This window comes from Phragmites australis, chromosome 2 (genome assembly GCF_958298935.1).
Source record: "Phragmites australis chromosome 2, lpPhrAust1.1, whole genome shotgun sequence".
In the NCBI taxonomy this organism is placed as follows: Eukaryota; Viridiplantae; Streptophyta; class Magnoliopsida; order Poales; family Poaceae; genus Phragmites; species Phragmites australis.
Window position 1 is genome coordinate 38,134,177 of NC_084922.1, and position 14,754 is coordinate 38,148,930.

A 14,754-nucleotide genomic window follows, 5' to 3' on the forward strand; every position below is an offset into this window, starting at 1 on the left:
AAGGACTTCAAAGACTACTCCCAACACATAATATCAAACTTCTATAATCAAGACTGCCACGTCACATGAAGATCATTAAATCGATATGTAGAAACAACTCCTACAATATATAGTATCATATTATTATTTTCTAGGTCTCCAAAACAATTAATTAATGTGTGTTTTGTGAACAAATTCTTCATACGATACACCACAATGCGGCTACACGGTTCCAAGCCTTGGATATTGCGCCTAAGCTGTGTTTTATATAAGACTAACCGGTGACGTATGCAGCTAACATTGGAATGATTTTATATGCTTGAGCGGACTAATTGCAATTTGCACTAGATACATGCCTCGTACTATTTTTAAGAAATATATATGCCTCCACCAGAGAAATACTCTATGCAGTCACAAATAAATATCATTTTGGGTTGCATTGAGATGATATTTTTGAGTTTAACTACAAATTACTCTCTACGTATTGAGTTTGGATATTTGAAAAATGATACGAGTAGATTTATCTCGAAAAATAGTTTTATAATAGTATAACTTTAATATATTTTATAAATATATTATACCAAAAAATAGTAATTAAAGATATATTTGAAGACTATATCGATATCTAAAATAACACTTATTTGTAAGAGAGAGTACTTGAAATTCTGAAAAAAAGTTTGAAGACAAAAAAAAGACAATTGAAACACACAGCACAAAAGCACAAAAGGGCCAGTGGCGGATGCAACTCAAGACGACCGCAACCAGTCTCTCTGACTCTGGGCCGAGTGGTAGCCCAAGAGTGAGCTCACGGGTGACGAGAGGCCCATAAGCCGCTCCGCTACAGCCGGCTCCACTAAACCGGATCGCCACAGCGCCGCACCGCACAGCGCGCACTTCCCGAACTGCCCCCAGAAATGGTCCGATCGGACGGCCAAACGCCACGCACCGGCTGAAAATCTCGGAACTGACCCTGCGCTAGTGCGCTTCAGCCGCCGGTCTGGTTCGACCGGACCAGGCGGTCCGGGCGTCGAATATTCGGCCGCGGTATATTTCTTGCCGGGTGTGCAACGGCACCACCTATAAATAGCCTCGCAGGGCGGCCTCTAGGGTTTTAGTGCTCTCTCCCGGCGGCGCCTCCATTCTACATCTCGTCTCTCAGATCGGGAGGCGAAACCCAAGGTGACTGAGCTCCCACCCTCCCCCCTCTCCCTCCCTCTGATGGCTATAGTGAATTCGTGCATGCGCTGATGCTTGCGTAGCTGTTAGCTGGTACTTAGTTCTGGTTGAGTTTGAGCGGTTTGGTTCCATTTCATGCTGTCAAGTGTTTGATCGGATTGACTCGGAGGCGTCGAAGTGGTTAGCGCTGTTCGAATCTCAGGTTTTGCTTCTGTAGTTTGGAGGTAATTTTGGTCAATTCGTTGGGTTACAGGTCCCCAAAAGATCTCTCTATGTTTCGTCCGTACGATTTGTGGAGATGCGACGCAATCCTGGTTGATCCAAAAAATTCTAGATGTTCCTGTCCCTCACTTAGTTCGGTCCTTAGGGTCTAAGAAATGGACATGCTTTGATCCATTTTGTCGATACTGACTTTTTTACTCAGATCTGATGTTTCTGCATGATTAGCTGTGCTGCACACTGGAACCGAATTTTTCTAGTGATTTGTGTTCTGTTGGCAGTCTTGTTTCGACTGTTCAGCTTGTACGATTTCCTCTTGTTTTGGCGGTGTGCTTGTTGTTTGTCGGTCCATTGAGTTTTTGATGTCCAGTACATTGAAAAACGTAGAACAGTGTTTCCTTCAAGTCATAGTTACGCTATTAAATTAATTTTCTTGAATTGGTCTCAGGGTCGCCTTAGATTTTCATCCGAAACTAAATGCTTGTCTAAACATCTCCTGGGGTTTCCATGTATGTTAGAACCTCGGTTCTCTGATAATCATACACCCATCAGTTTTGCTTGTCCTGTCTTAGGGCCCGTTTGGTTGCAAGAAACGTTTCAGATTCTCTGGTGATTCACCAGAATCCCTGCCAAACGTTTTCAGAAAATTGAGGGTGATTCACCAGAGAAACGTTTCCAAGGAGAATCTGAAACCGAAACGTTTCTGGGAGAATCTGGAGCCCTGCCAAACGAGCCCTTAGTTTACACCTGTTCTACTGTTTTTTTTGTCTTTGTTGTATTGTGCCATTCATGTAGTATTTTTAGAAGAAGTGATGATATCTTTGCTGATGTGCTTCTCTGTGCGATCATGTGAGTTTTGTTTTGTGTTAGCTTGTAACTAATATTGCACTTGGATTTTGTTCTACTTCTAACTGGTCACTGCGGATTCTTATTTGTATGCATGGTATGCTACGTAATCATGTCCAGTGTTAGATAGTAAACTATTCCTTGCTGTTAGATTCTTGCTTTGCAGCTGATATTGAGCTTGGATTAGTTCCACTTCTAATTGGTCAGTGCAGACGCCTGCTTGTATTGATAGTAAGCTGTGTAAACATGCCTAAGTTTAGACCATAAAACAATTCCTCATATTAGAATAAGTGAACTTGTTAGTGACTGTTGGGAATAACTAATATCATGTTTGACACATAATGTGGTTTAATAATTTCAGGGGTTCTTTTGGATTTGTCAATTTTATTATCATTTCCTCCTGAATCCTGTTATGTTGTTGTCTCAATATTCAGATTACTTCTTTACACTTGTTTTTACTAGTATTTTTCTGCCTTGGAACAGGAATATATATACATATTGGTAGTGTGATCTTCACAACAAGTCAAGATGGTGAAGTTCACGGCTGAAGAGCTCCGCCGAATCATGGACAAAAAGAATAACATTCGTAATATGTCTGTTATTGCTCATGTGGACCATGGTATGTTTCAGAAGAGTGCTTTATAAGATGGCATATTGTACATTATTGCTTAATGGTTTCTAGCCATTTCTATATTAGTGAGTTTTAGTTCTTTTCAATATTTAAGCTTTATGTTGTGGTTTGCTTTTTGATGCTTCTATGCATGCTGTATTATCCATTTTAGTCTCAGTAGTAGATTACATATGTTCATGTTCATCCCATATAGGTGCTGTATTTGTCATGTTCTCATCTTGTTATTAATTTATTGGTTCTTTCTTGATATTATGGTATATATTGTCTGTTAACTATATGTTCTAGATAATAATGTATTGTGATTAGTTGCTATGCTTAATTTTGTACTACTCTGGTGCATTCAGTTGGATGCTGAAGTTGCACTGTTCTTATATGCCATTAATTCTTTGCAGGCAAGTCTACGCTTACAGATTCCCTTGTGGCAGCTGCTGGGATTATCGCCCAGGAAGTTGCTGGTGATGTTCGCATGACTGATACTCGTGCAGATGAAGCTGAGCGTGGTATTACAATTAAATCCACTGGTATCTCTCTTTACTATGAGATGACTGATGAGTCACTGAAGAGTTACAAGGGTCAGAGAGATGGGAACGAATACTTGATCAACCTTATTGACTCACCTGGGCACGTTGATTTTTCTTCGGAAGTCACTGCTGCTCTTCGCATCACAGATGGTGCTTTGGTGGTGGTTGACTGTATTGAAGGTGTCTGTGTACAAACTGAAACTGTGCTCCGCCAAGCCCTTGGTGAGAGGATTCGGCCTGTTCTTACAGTGAACAAGATGGACAGATGCTTCCTTGAGCTTCAGGTCGACGGTGAGGAAGCCTATCAGACTTTCTCCCGTGTCATTGAGAATGCTAATGTCATTATGGCAACATATGAAGATAAGCTCCTTGGTGACGTCCAAGTCTACCCGGAGAAGGGAACTGTCGCTTTCTCTGCTGGTCTGCATGGCTGGGCCTTTACACTCACTAACTTTGCCAAGATGTATGCATCCAAGTTTGGAGTTGATGAAACTAAAATGATGGAGAGGCTTTGGGGTGAGAACTTCTTTGACCCAAGCACCAAGAAATGGACCACCAAGAACACAGGCACTCCTACTTGTAAGAGGGGATTTGTTCAATTCTGCTACGAGCCAATCAAGCAAATCATCAACACCTGCATGAATGACCAGAAGGATAAATTGTGGCCTATGCTGCAAAAGCTTAATGTAACCATGAAGTCTGATGAGAAGGACTTGATGGGAAAGGCTTTGATGAAGCGTGTTATGCAAACTTGGCTCCCAGCAAGTACAGCACTGCTTGAGATGATGATATTCCACCTTCCTTCCCCATCAACGGCACAGAAGTATCGTGTGGAGAACTTGTATGAGGGCCCCCTTGATGATATCTATGCAAATGCTATCAGAACCTGTGATCCGGAGGGTCCTCTTATGCTGTATGTTTCCAAGATGATTCCAGCATCTGATAAGGGTAGGTTCTTTGCCTTTGGCCGTGTCTTCTCAGGGAGGGTTGCTACCGGTATGAAGGTTCGGATCATGGGTCCCAACTATGTCCCTGGCCAGAAAAAGGATCTGTATGTCAAGAGTGTCCAGCGTACTGTTATTTGGATGGGAAAGAAACAAGAGTCGGTTGAGGATGTTCCTTGTGGTAACACGGTTGCTATGGTTGGTTTGGATCAATTTATCACAAAGAATGCTACACTGACAAATGAGAAGGAGGTTGATGCATGCCCAATTAGAGCAATGAAGTTCTCTGTCTCCCCTGTTGTCCGTGTTGCTGTTCAGTGCAAGGTTGCCTCAGACCTTCCCAAGCTAGTTGAAGGCTTGAAGCGTCTGGCAAAGTCTGATCCTATGGTTCTCTGTACAATTGAAGAATCTGGTGAGCATATTATTGCTGGAGCTGGTGAGCTTCACCTTGAAATTTGTTTGAAGGATCTGCAGGAAGACTTCATGGGTGGTGCTGAAATTATTGTTTCCCCTCCCGTTGTCTCCTTCCGTGAAACTGTTCTTGAGAAGTCCTGCCGCACTGTCATGAGCAAGTCCCCTAACAAGCACAACCGTCTTTACATGGAGGCCCGTCCCTTGGAGGAGGGACTTGCTGAGGCTATTGATGATGGTCGCATTGGCCCACGTGACGATCCTAAGGTGCGCTCCAAGATCCTTTCTGAGGAGTTTGGGTGGGATAAGGATCTCGCCAAGAAGATTTGGTGCTTTGGACCTGAGACCACCGGCCCAAACATGGTTGTTGATATGTGTAAGGGAGTGCAGTATCTTAATGAAATCAAGGATTCTGTCGTGGCTGGCTTCCAATGGGCATCAAAAGAAGGTGCCTTGGCTGAAGAGAACATGCGTGGCATTTGCTTCGAGGTATGTGATGTTGTTCTCCATGCTGATGCTATTCACAGGGGTGGTGGTCAGGTCATTCCAACGGCCAGGAGGGTCATTTATGCCTCACAGCTCACAGCCAAACCAAGGCTGCTGGAGCCAGTCTACTTGGTGGAGATCCAGGCCCCAGAGAATGCACTTGGTGGTATCTATGGTGTTCTGAACCAGAAGAGAGGGCACGTGTTTGAGGAGATGCAGAGGCCTGGTACCCCACTCTACCACATCAAGGCTTACCTTCCTGTCATCGAGTCCTTTGGGTTCTCGAGCACACTCAGGGCTGCAACCTCTGGGCAGGCATTCCCTCAGTGTGTGTTTGACCATTGGGACATGATGTCCTCTGATCCTCTGGAGGCTGGCTCCCAGGCTGCTCAGCTGGTGTTGGATATCCGCAAGAGGAAGGGTCTCAAGGAACAGATGACCCCTCTCTCCGAGTTCGAGGACAAGCTCTAAATTTTTGGTTCTTTGTGTTATGCTATGCTATTATCACCTGTGGTTTACTTCGCTACTGTTAAGGGAACTCATTTTGATGTTTATTTCCTTGGATTGTCGAATTCATGTGTTGTTTCACAGCATTGATCATATGGTAGTGTGCCACTAAGACAATTTTATTATCCGTCATGATGTAACAGAGGAAACAGAGATGGTCTGTTTCATTTTCCTCTGAATGTTCTGTTTTTTCCGGGTCTGATATTGAGCTTCACTGTATTCTAAGTTTTTCTTGTTGGTGCCGTTACCTACGCTGGATCTGATATTGATATTTTGCATGTCATTCCATTTTTGGTTACACAGGTTCATTGGTAGTTCTTTCTACTGTTACCTGCATCTTCTGCTATTAGTCCATTGCTCTTGTCAGCTGGTGTCATCTCAAACATTTGATTGGTCGTGCATTCTCGCTTTCTCAGTTCTGAGCACTGGCTTGGATTGATTCGTCTCGCCACTCCAGTTATCTGACCATGATCTGTGATTTACTGACTTAATCCGTGATGCTGCTTTGGTATGCCCTGTTATTGAGTCCATTTGACTAAATTTGCTACCGGTATGGTGTCCATACAAACCTGCTCTCAGGCATAGGTGAAGATTTACTAGCTAAGTTTCTTCACGGAGCACAGCGCGGTCCTCTAGTCCAATCTATAAGACCTATTAGAGCGTGGTAGTACTGAGAGCAGGGAGGCCATCCACGTCGGCAAGAAACGTGAGCCATCGGATCATTATCGTGTCTGGTCATCCTGTAGCCTTATCCGTGTCTGGTCATCTGTAGCCTTATCTCTATCGTCTTGCGCCTTATCCGTATCGTCTTGCGCGGTCAGCTAGAGGTCAGATGGTTCTTGACAGCGCGTTCGGGAAGCCATCGAGGAAATTGAGCCGCCTCCGCTAAGCTCACCCTCATCACCACCTCCGGTACTATCACCGCCTGTGAGGTTCTACCCGTGAGCTCCTCCGTGAATCGCACCCCTACCTTTCCTCCGACTCGCAGCGCCGCGCCTAGCCTCGTGCAGTCGACGCCCACTTCCGCCCCTGTCTCCGACGAGATCACCCGCGACAGCACGTGGAGATGGTAAGAGTCTCGAATCGTGTAGCACGAGCTAGGCTAGGCTTGGTGTAACACCCGGAGATCATAGTAAGTCTGAAGTGATACTAAAATTAACCTATAATATCATAAAGATATAGGTATAACTGATATCAAGACAAAGATATATATTAATTTAAAGATCAACGCAATAGCAATATATAAATCATAACAAACAAGGGATATCCATCAGTACCATGACGAGTCAACCATACAACAAAAATGTCTAAATATAACAAAAAAAAAAGATAGCAAGTGTGAGATTCGAAAATCTCAGCAAGTAAATTGTTTTAACAAACTATTATTAAACATAATTTGTTAAACATTCATATTTAACGGTGATAATAAGTTGAACAAGTTAACCATACATGAAAAACATAATTAAGTGACAAAAATAGCAACAATCATATACTATCATGCGCTAGAATTGATTCACCATGTTAGTTCATTCCAAAACGATATTAAAGACTTCTTTGCAATATAAGAACAATGTCAAAGCAATTAAAATAAAGATATCCACATTAATGCATATGTATACACATGGCATGCTCTTCCTCACTCTTACCCCTCCATAGGTAACATAAGGATATGCGTCATACCTCTCCACGAGCAACGTACGACGCTGTACTGGTACAGTCACAGTTATAAAACGACGACAAAACTTTCAATGCACGAGATACATATGTATGACATGATAATATATCTTCCATAACATAACTTCCTAAAATATGCATAATACCTCAATAATTACATACTATAATAAATAATAACTATCAAGCGGCGTATTTCGCTTCCTTTACTTCTTAATTCAAGATCGAAGTAAACTTCAGAAAAATAAATAGTAAAGCAACCAGCTCATGCATAATCGAAAGATATAATTTCCAACATAAGTATATATTTCATGCTTCGCATATGAGGAATATGAACAATTGCGAGAAATAAAACATATCCCCTTCTTTTACCTCATAATTCAGAGAAAACATCCAATCTTTATAAGGCGGAAAGTAACTAACATGTTCACATTTTAGTTTGACAAATCATTAGTAAGTGCGGCAATTAAAATATGAAGGTAACCAAACAACAAGTTAAAGCGTAGACATCCGCTATATTCACTTACCTTCACTGACGACGAAGGCGGAAACTAGCTACGTCCCAAAACAGCACCACTTGAACAAGTGCATAAATTAGCACCAAAATACCGTAATAACAAAAGCAAATGATGATATGCTCCTATGCCTGGGAACCCCGCATAAAAGGCTATAATGAAAATAACGGAGATCACTAATCTAACGATGAAAATCGATGTTTCCACCCATCTACAAGCATCTAAGGACTAATTAGGGATCACCTTTGAAGTGAGATCGCGGATCAACAGCGGAATTCGATGAACTCGCAGAAAGTCCCCTTCTTCTCTCTTCTTCTTCTTCTTCTTCTTCTTACCTTTCCTCTTTCTCTTCCTTCCTCTTCCTTCCTCTTTCTTCTTTCTCCTTCTTTTTTCTTCTTTCCTCTTCTTTTTTCTTCTTCTTATTTCTTCTTTCTTCTTTTTTTCTTCTCATGGCCGATCGGTCACCCCTTCTCCTCACTGCTCAAGTCCCGCCCCTTGCTTCCACCGGCCTCAGCCCGGCTTCGGCCTCTGCCAGCCACAACTGGTCAATGACATAATGACGTCCAAGCGCGGCGTGGAATGGGCCAGCGGGAGGCTAGCTAGTGGCAAAAGGGTGGTGGTGGCTTGTGACGGTGGCTGCTAAGACTTAGGTGGGGGCGATAGGCTGTCAGGCAGAACGGGTGGGATCAAGCTAGGAGTTGATCTCGCCCGAGCCTTATCCTTTCTTTCTTTTTTCTTCTTCTATTGAACGATCTAAATTTATTGGGCTCGCTATGGCTTCATTGAAAGTCCGAACAGGATGTTAGATAGCAAAACGGAATTGTCTCGACGAGATCTACGCATTCACGGTCTCCGATCATCCATCCGATAATTGGTTCAAAAGGTCAAATTTTATACTCCTTGCGGGTCCCATGGTCAACAATTGAATTTTGCATTTTCGGGTATTACACTTGACTCGTCCTGACCCCCTCTCCCCGGGCCTTCAGGATTTGCATAGAATTTTATGCCTCGTCTTTCCCTTGTGGTTTTGTTTTTTTTAAATATGCATATGCTTGATCCATTGATGTTCAATTTTATTGGGCAGAAGTCTATTTTGATCAATTCATACGGGATTTTGCGTTTTGATTTAGGGAAATTTGGTTATATGTCTAAAATTAATTAACCTTTGATAATATGTCTGAAGTTGAACATACTTTGATCATATGTCCCACATGGACTAGTTTGTAACAAAGTTTATTCTGCATTTCTCTTACCCAATACGAAATTTTGTTACAAACTAATCCATGTGGAATATGTGATCAAAGTATGATCAACTCCAGAACTATTATCAAATGTTGATCAACTTTGAGACATATAATCAATTTTCCCTTTGATTTGAGGATTATTGGCCTATGTTTTGGCGGATCCAAGTGGGTGGCTCCCTGTATGCTCCGACTGCGAGTGTGGATATGGTATTCAGGCAAATGTCGCACAACCGTCGGGGCAGAAGGCGATAGAGATCTTCTACGAGGAGTTCAAGATCTCAAGGAATTTGGTGGGAGACTGGGTTATAGGATCGATAGCCGTACTATCAAGAGGGGCTGCCGAAAACGTTGCTCGATTGTTGTATCAAGTGCTCAAACTATATGCTTAGTGCGGGATGAGCTTGTGTTGAAGAGTTCATTTTAGGAGTCCAGTGTATCTAAAAGGTATTTTAAATTTAACCCTTTGTTGTTGTCAGTCTTAGTGACGAAAAGTGGTTGTAGCCAAGCCATATTGGTATTTGGCATGTGTCGGAGGATTAACTCCTGTCGCAGGGATCCCGAGAGACCCCTTTTTAGAGATTCGACCGGGGGGATGATCCTGAATAAGTTCATCGGAGAAATGAATAGGAATGAATGCAATGGCCGGTGGTGAGGGATGAGATGACCTAGTGCAGAAGAAGTAAATGCACCGAAATTTAGACAGGTTCGAGCCGCACGGGGGCGTAATACCCTACTCCTGTATGGATGTAATAACTGCCCTGAGGAAGTCCCTCAAGGATGTTTTTGGTTACAAGAATTGTGGTCTAACTAAGAGCTTGAGGCTCCTTGTTCTTCGGCTGGAACTATACTCTGGTCTTGTGCTTTGTGTTCGTCTATCGTCCCGGTCCTTCTGTTCCTCGGTTGATTCATCCTTTTATTCATATGTGCCCCCCGGCTCTCTTAAGCCCTCGCCGACAGCGCCATGCCCCGAACGGGAAGGACGGGGGCACAAGTTCCAAGACGCCATCACTGGGAAAGGCGTCATCATATCTTCTGGGTGAAGTGACCGGGGGTGGAAAAACGCCGCACGCCCGGTCACCTGTCACCATAAACGCCCGGCAACGGGCGCCGTGAGGAGGGCCCACCGGGCAGCCGCAGAGCGACCCGACGTGCCCGCCCTGTCTTGTTCCTCTGCCATAGCAGGGCAGCAGACGGAACGCCTTGATCCTCGCGATGATACGGGTGATACGGGACGGGACCCGTGCAATTAATGATCCAACACCTCTCTGCCAAAACATGGCAGGAACTGACGCTGCGGCAAGAGCAGTTGGAGGTGTCAGACCGTGCATGCTCATTTAAACACGGCCTCGGCACTCTGACGGGTGGACACCTCATCGGCGGGCCCCTCGGGGGCCTTTCTGGGTCGTCGGGGAACCGAGTGCTCGGAGGTACTGTTCACCTCCCCGAGCACTCTCTCCCGAGAATGCCTATCCTTGTCCTCGGGGTACCGGGTGCTCGGGGGTACTGTTCACCTCCCCGAGCACTTTCTCCCGAGCATTTCTGCACGAACCTTCGGGGAACCAAGTGCTCGGGGGCTGCCACGTGCAGCCCCGAGCACTCTTACACGGACCCTCGGGGAACCGAGTGCTTGGGGGCTGCAGCACGCAGCCCCGAGCACTCTCTCCCGGAACTTAGCTCTTCTGAACGTCGGGGGACTAGGGCGCTCGGGGGTAACCGGGCACCTCCCCGAGCACTTTCTTCCCGGTACTTAGACTCTGTGGATCATCGGGGAACTGGGGTGCCCGGGGACCACTGACTGTGGCCCCGAGCACCTTCTCCCGGGACTTAAGCTTTTCTCATCCTACAGGAGGGACCTCGCGGGATGGCACCATGTGGCGGATGGCTGGCCGGGCCTCGGGACTCAGGGACCCTCGGTTCTTGATACACCGACAGCATGTTTCATGTAGTACCTAGTTTAATCTCGGAGGATTAAGCTTTGTACAATGGGTGGAAGTATCCAAATAGGATTTTAGAGTGTTCTTAGTTTTGATACAATGTGGTTGAGATCACGAAATCAGTTGGAATGTGTATCCCTCTGAGTAAGCTTTCCGTAAAATATGAGATCATTGAAATCAGACCTCGGGTTCAAAAGTTATCGTTGTTTTTCTGAGTGTCAGCTGTGTTGATCGGATGTTTCGATCCTGATTTCGGGCATCCGAGATAGTAAAACACAGGGTTCTTGGGTCCGTATGGTTTTTGGATTGGATGTTTCGAACCTAACATTGGAAGTTCTGATGTGTGCTTTTTAGCAGGTCTGGGAGTGCTCCGTGTCTCAGATCTGACCGTTGGGATTCATAGGTCGGATGTTCCGATCAGGGGATCAAAAGTTCCTATTAATGCATAATCTGTCTAATGGCTAGTTCTTAGGGTTAGGGTAATTATACCCCTTGCCCTCCTTGTGTGGGGGTAAGTATTTGGATGAGTTTGAAGGTGTTTTTCTAGTGTTTTCAAAGGTTTGAGAGGTGTTGGGACTTGGTGTTCCACCTTTGAGTGCTCCCTTTATCTCTCTAGGATTGTTTTGTGATATCCAAGGCCTTTGTGGCTTAGTGAGTAGAGAGAGAAAGGTATGGTGCTTTGGTAGCCCACGGTTGGCACATTGATCGCGTGTGTTGAGCACTTGCCTTAGTGTGAAGAGTGCATTTGTAAGCTTGTTACTCTTGGAGATCACCGTCTCCTAAACAGCTTGGTGATGGATTGTCGGTGATCTCCTCAAGTAAAGATTGTGAGGATGCCTGAAAGTGGTAGCTGAACTCACCATCTTCGGAGTGAAGGAAGAGTTGGTTATAGTGGAGACGAGGAGTGCACTGTGCAACCTCGTGAGGAAAATGGTTGAAAGAGACCCGACTCAAGTGTACCGAGCTTCCTCAACGAATACATAGAATATTGGTGGATATCCGAACTTCAATAATAAATCATTTGTCTTTGCATCTTTTTATTCTTGTGCATTACTTTGATATCCATACTTATATGTATGTACATTGAGTTAAATCCATGATATTCTATATAGCTTTTTTACCCACATCAAAACATTTGGTGAATAGTATTGTAACATTTGATTGGTTTTAATTAGAACATCCAATCAATAGGATCAGACCTTCTGATTAGAGTTTCTTGCATATCTTACTAGAATTGAATAATCTTTGTGTCTGTCGCGTCCCAAAACTATAATCATGTAATTAAGCATAATCATGCTTCATGTGAGGAACCGTCCAAATAATATTCTAATTAATCACCAGGAGGATCATTATTCATAATCACAACCTCGATGATTAACCAAAATATCATCCCGGTAGTCCCGGCACGTGTTTTGTGCCCAAGATCGGAACACATGCCTTTCCAACATGTACATCACAACAAAGCTTAAGAAAGAGCGAGTAATTAACATTATATTACAAGTTCTTAAGCATGCAATAAGTTATCACAATTTACAGCAAAAGAGAGCTAGGAGGAGACTAAAACCTGCTCAACTCCTAACCAGCAAAAGAACTAAGCAGCGGAAGACTAAAAGCTATACAACAAAAGGATATGGAGCCACATGCCCTTAGGCTCCATACCCGAACACCGAGTTCGGAGTAGAATGTGCTATTCCTGCCCGCCACCCTGATCGGCAGGCACAAAGTAGCCAAACACCGCCTCTTCCTCAACAACAGCACCTGAAACGCAGGCATGAGTACGAAAGGTACTCGCAAGACTTAAACCATATAGAGCACATAAACATAGCTCGACTCCAAGGATTATGCATTGAGCCATTAGCAAGGATAAAGCCACATGGTTATGTTAAACATTAGCGGTAAGCAATCTAAACATCTATGTGTGAGCAACTAACTTAACCAACAGCATGATTCTACCCTGCATATACCAACTGAACATAAAGGTAACTGTAACCAACATAAACATAAAACTAGAACCAACATGAGTATATATGTAACCAAGAACCAACTCGTCCATCTCCCACATAACCAACCACAACCACAATCGAAACTCTACGACTGGGTGCAAATTAAACAATAGCATACTCATGACCGAGAGCGCGGCAGTTCGAACTGTTTATACACCCTGCAGGGGGATACTCCTGGACCCACACGACTCGGGGACCAACGGCTTGTGCCACCCGCTAAAGTGCACACAAGGGGGTACCCGTGTCAACCTTTCCCAACCAGCCCCAACCGTGTGGGGCATGCATCGCTCGGCGCGGCGATACTAGAACTACTCCCGGAGCAAACTAGTACCGCTTACAAGCCCGCCCGCTCACACCGTCGATGTCCACACCCACAAAGCCACAGCTGCGAAGGTATTCGGCTCGCCTTACCATTAGATCGGTATGTGGTGAGTAAGGTAAGTGCTAAAGCCAACTACCCCGGCGATCGGCCTTAAACGATGCAAGCGGTCTACGGTGTCCGGTCTTCCTCTACCGGCCTACCCAGGGGAACTCCACATCCGGGCAGGACAAAACACCATCCTAGCACCGCCCATATCTCGTCTCATACTCACCACTCATACAACCATCATCAACCAATCTCCAACATTGTGATCATAACAAAAGTAAATAATGCCTATGCTCGCGAACGATGAAACCATTCACCGCTCGACTTCTACTGAAAGACCTATACATTGCTAAGCATTTCGATTAATTTGTAATCTAGACAACAACATATTCAAGGCGACAAGGGTATGGATAAACAACATATCAAGGTATAGGATATGCAATTCAACATAGGATCTACCCATTTATACCCGATAATGACTCACTAAACATGCAAACATACACAAGCATAATTTATCAATTTTAGACTTCATTCAATTCGATTAAACGGGTGCAATATGCAAACATAATAGGTTGCTTGCCTTGATGCACTGGTTCACAAAAGTGCGGCGCCTGGGGATCGACCTCGGTCTCCGGGATCGATGGATCGGCGTGTTCTAAGAAACATAACGCGTGCAATGATAAGCATACATAAAATGCAACAATCTAAGCCACAAGGTGCAAATAATGAAATGTCATGAAAATATACTTTAAAATATAGGGAAATATTTTTCCTAGCTAGAACAAGTCATAAGAAGACTAGCAAAATTGGTTTCATCCATTTTGGACTTGTAAAGAATTAATGGTGAATTAATGAAGCTTAAGACTAATTAATTAGCCTCAAAAATTTAATTCGACATTTAATGTCTGGGGATATTTTTAATAGATAGAATAGTTTATTATGAAACTAACAAAATTGGTTTCATAATTTTTGGAGTTCGTATGAATTAATTATGAATTTTATAAGTTTTCAGCAGAGATTGATGAACAGTGCACCCGGATACTCCGGTGAAGGCCGGATACTCCGGGGTACCGGATACTCCGGTGAAGCTTCAGAACTGGACTGTTTTGAGGGGAAAAATGCCCGGAACAAATTGTAATCTTCTCCAAATCAAAAAGGAACATGTTTGAGCTAGTTCAAGGGTTCTAGAACTCATTTAACAACTTAGAAACTCCATTCCTAACTCAAATTCATCCAATTCCTCAATTTAGGGTTAAACTCACAAAAACTCATGAATTTCACTCTTTTGCAAAATCGACCA

General features: G+C 43.9%; 1 protein-coding gene across 2 annotated transcripts; it reads left to right on the top strand.

Moving 5' to 3' along the window:
- The first annotated feature begins 1,006 nt into the window (after positions 1–1,006).
- Positions 1,007–5,945, top strand: LOC133908706 (elongation factor 2-like). Of its 2 annotated transcripts, none has more exons than XM_062350829.1 (3): positions 1,007–1,158; positions 2,704–2,839; positions 3,244–5,945. In XM_062350829.1, the coding sequence occupies exons 2-3, from the start codon at positions 2,749–2,751 to the stop codon at positions 5,682–5,684; spliced, it is 2,532 nt and encodes an 843-aa protein (XP_062206813.1). In that variant the 5' UTR covers positions 1,007–1,158; positions 2,704–2,748; the 3' UTR covers positions 5,685–5,945. The 2 variants fall into 2 exon arrangements, with proteins under 2 accessions (XP_062206813.1, XP_062206814.1); XM_062350830.1 differs by lacking the exon at positions 1,007–1,158 and adding an exon at positions 1,239–1,379.
- The last annotated feature ends 8,809 nt before the right edge of the window (positions 5,946–14,754 follow it).

Bases quoted from the DNA above. Each gene is read 5' to 3' on its own strand.
- LOC133908706 (XM_062350829.1), top strand. From the start codon at position 2,749: ATGGTGAAGTTCACGGCTGAAGAGCTCCGCCGAATCATGGACAAAAAG. The intron at 2,840-3,243 runs GTATGTTTCAGA...AATTCTTTGCAG, and splicing joins TATTGCTCATGTGGACCATG to GCAAGTCTACGCTTACAGAT.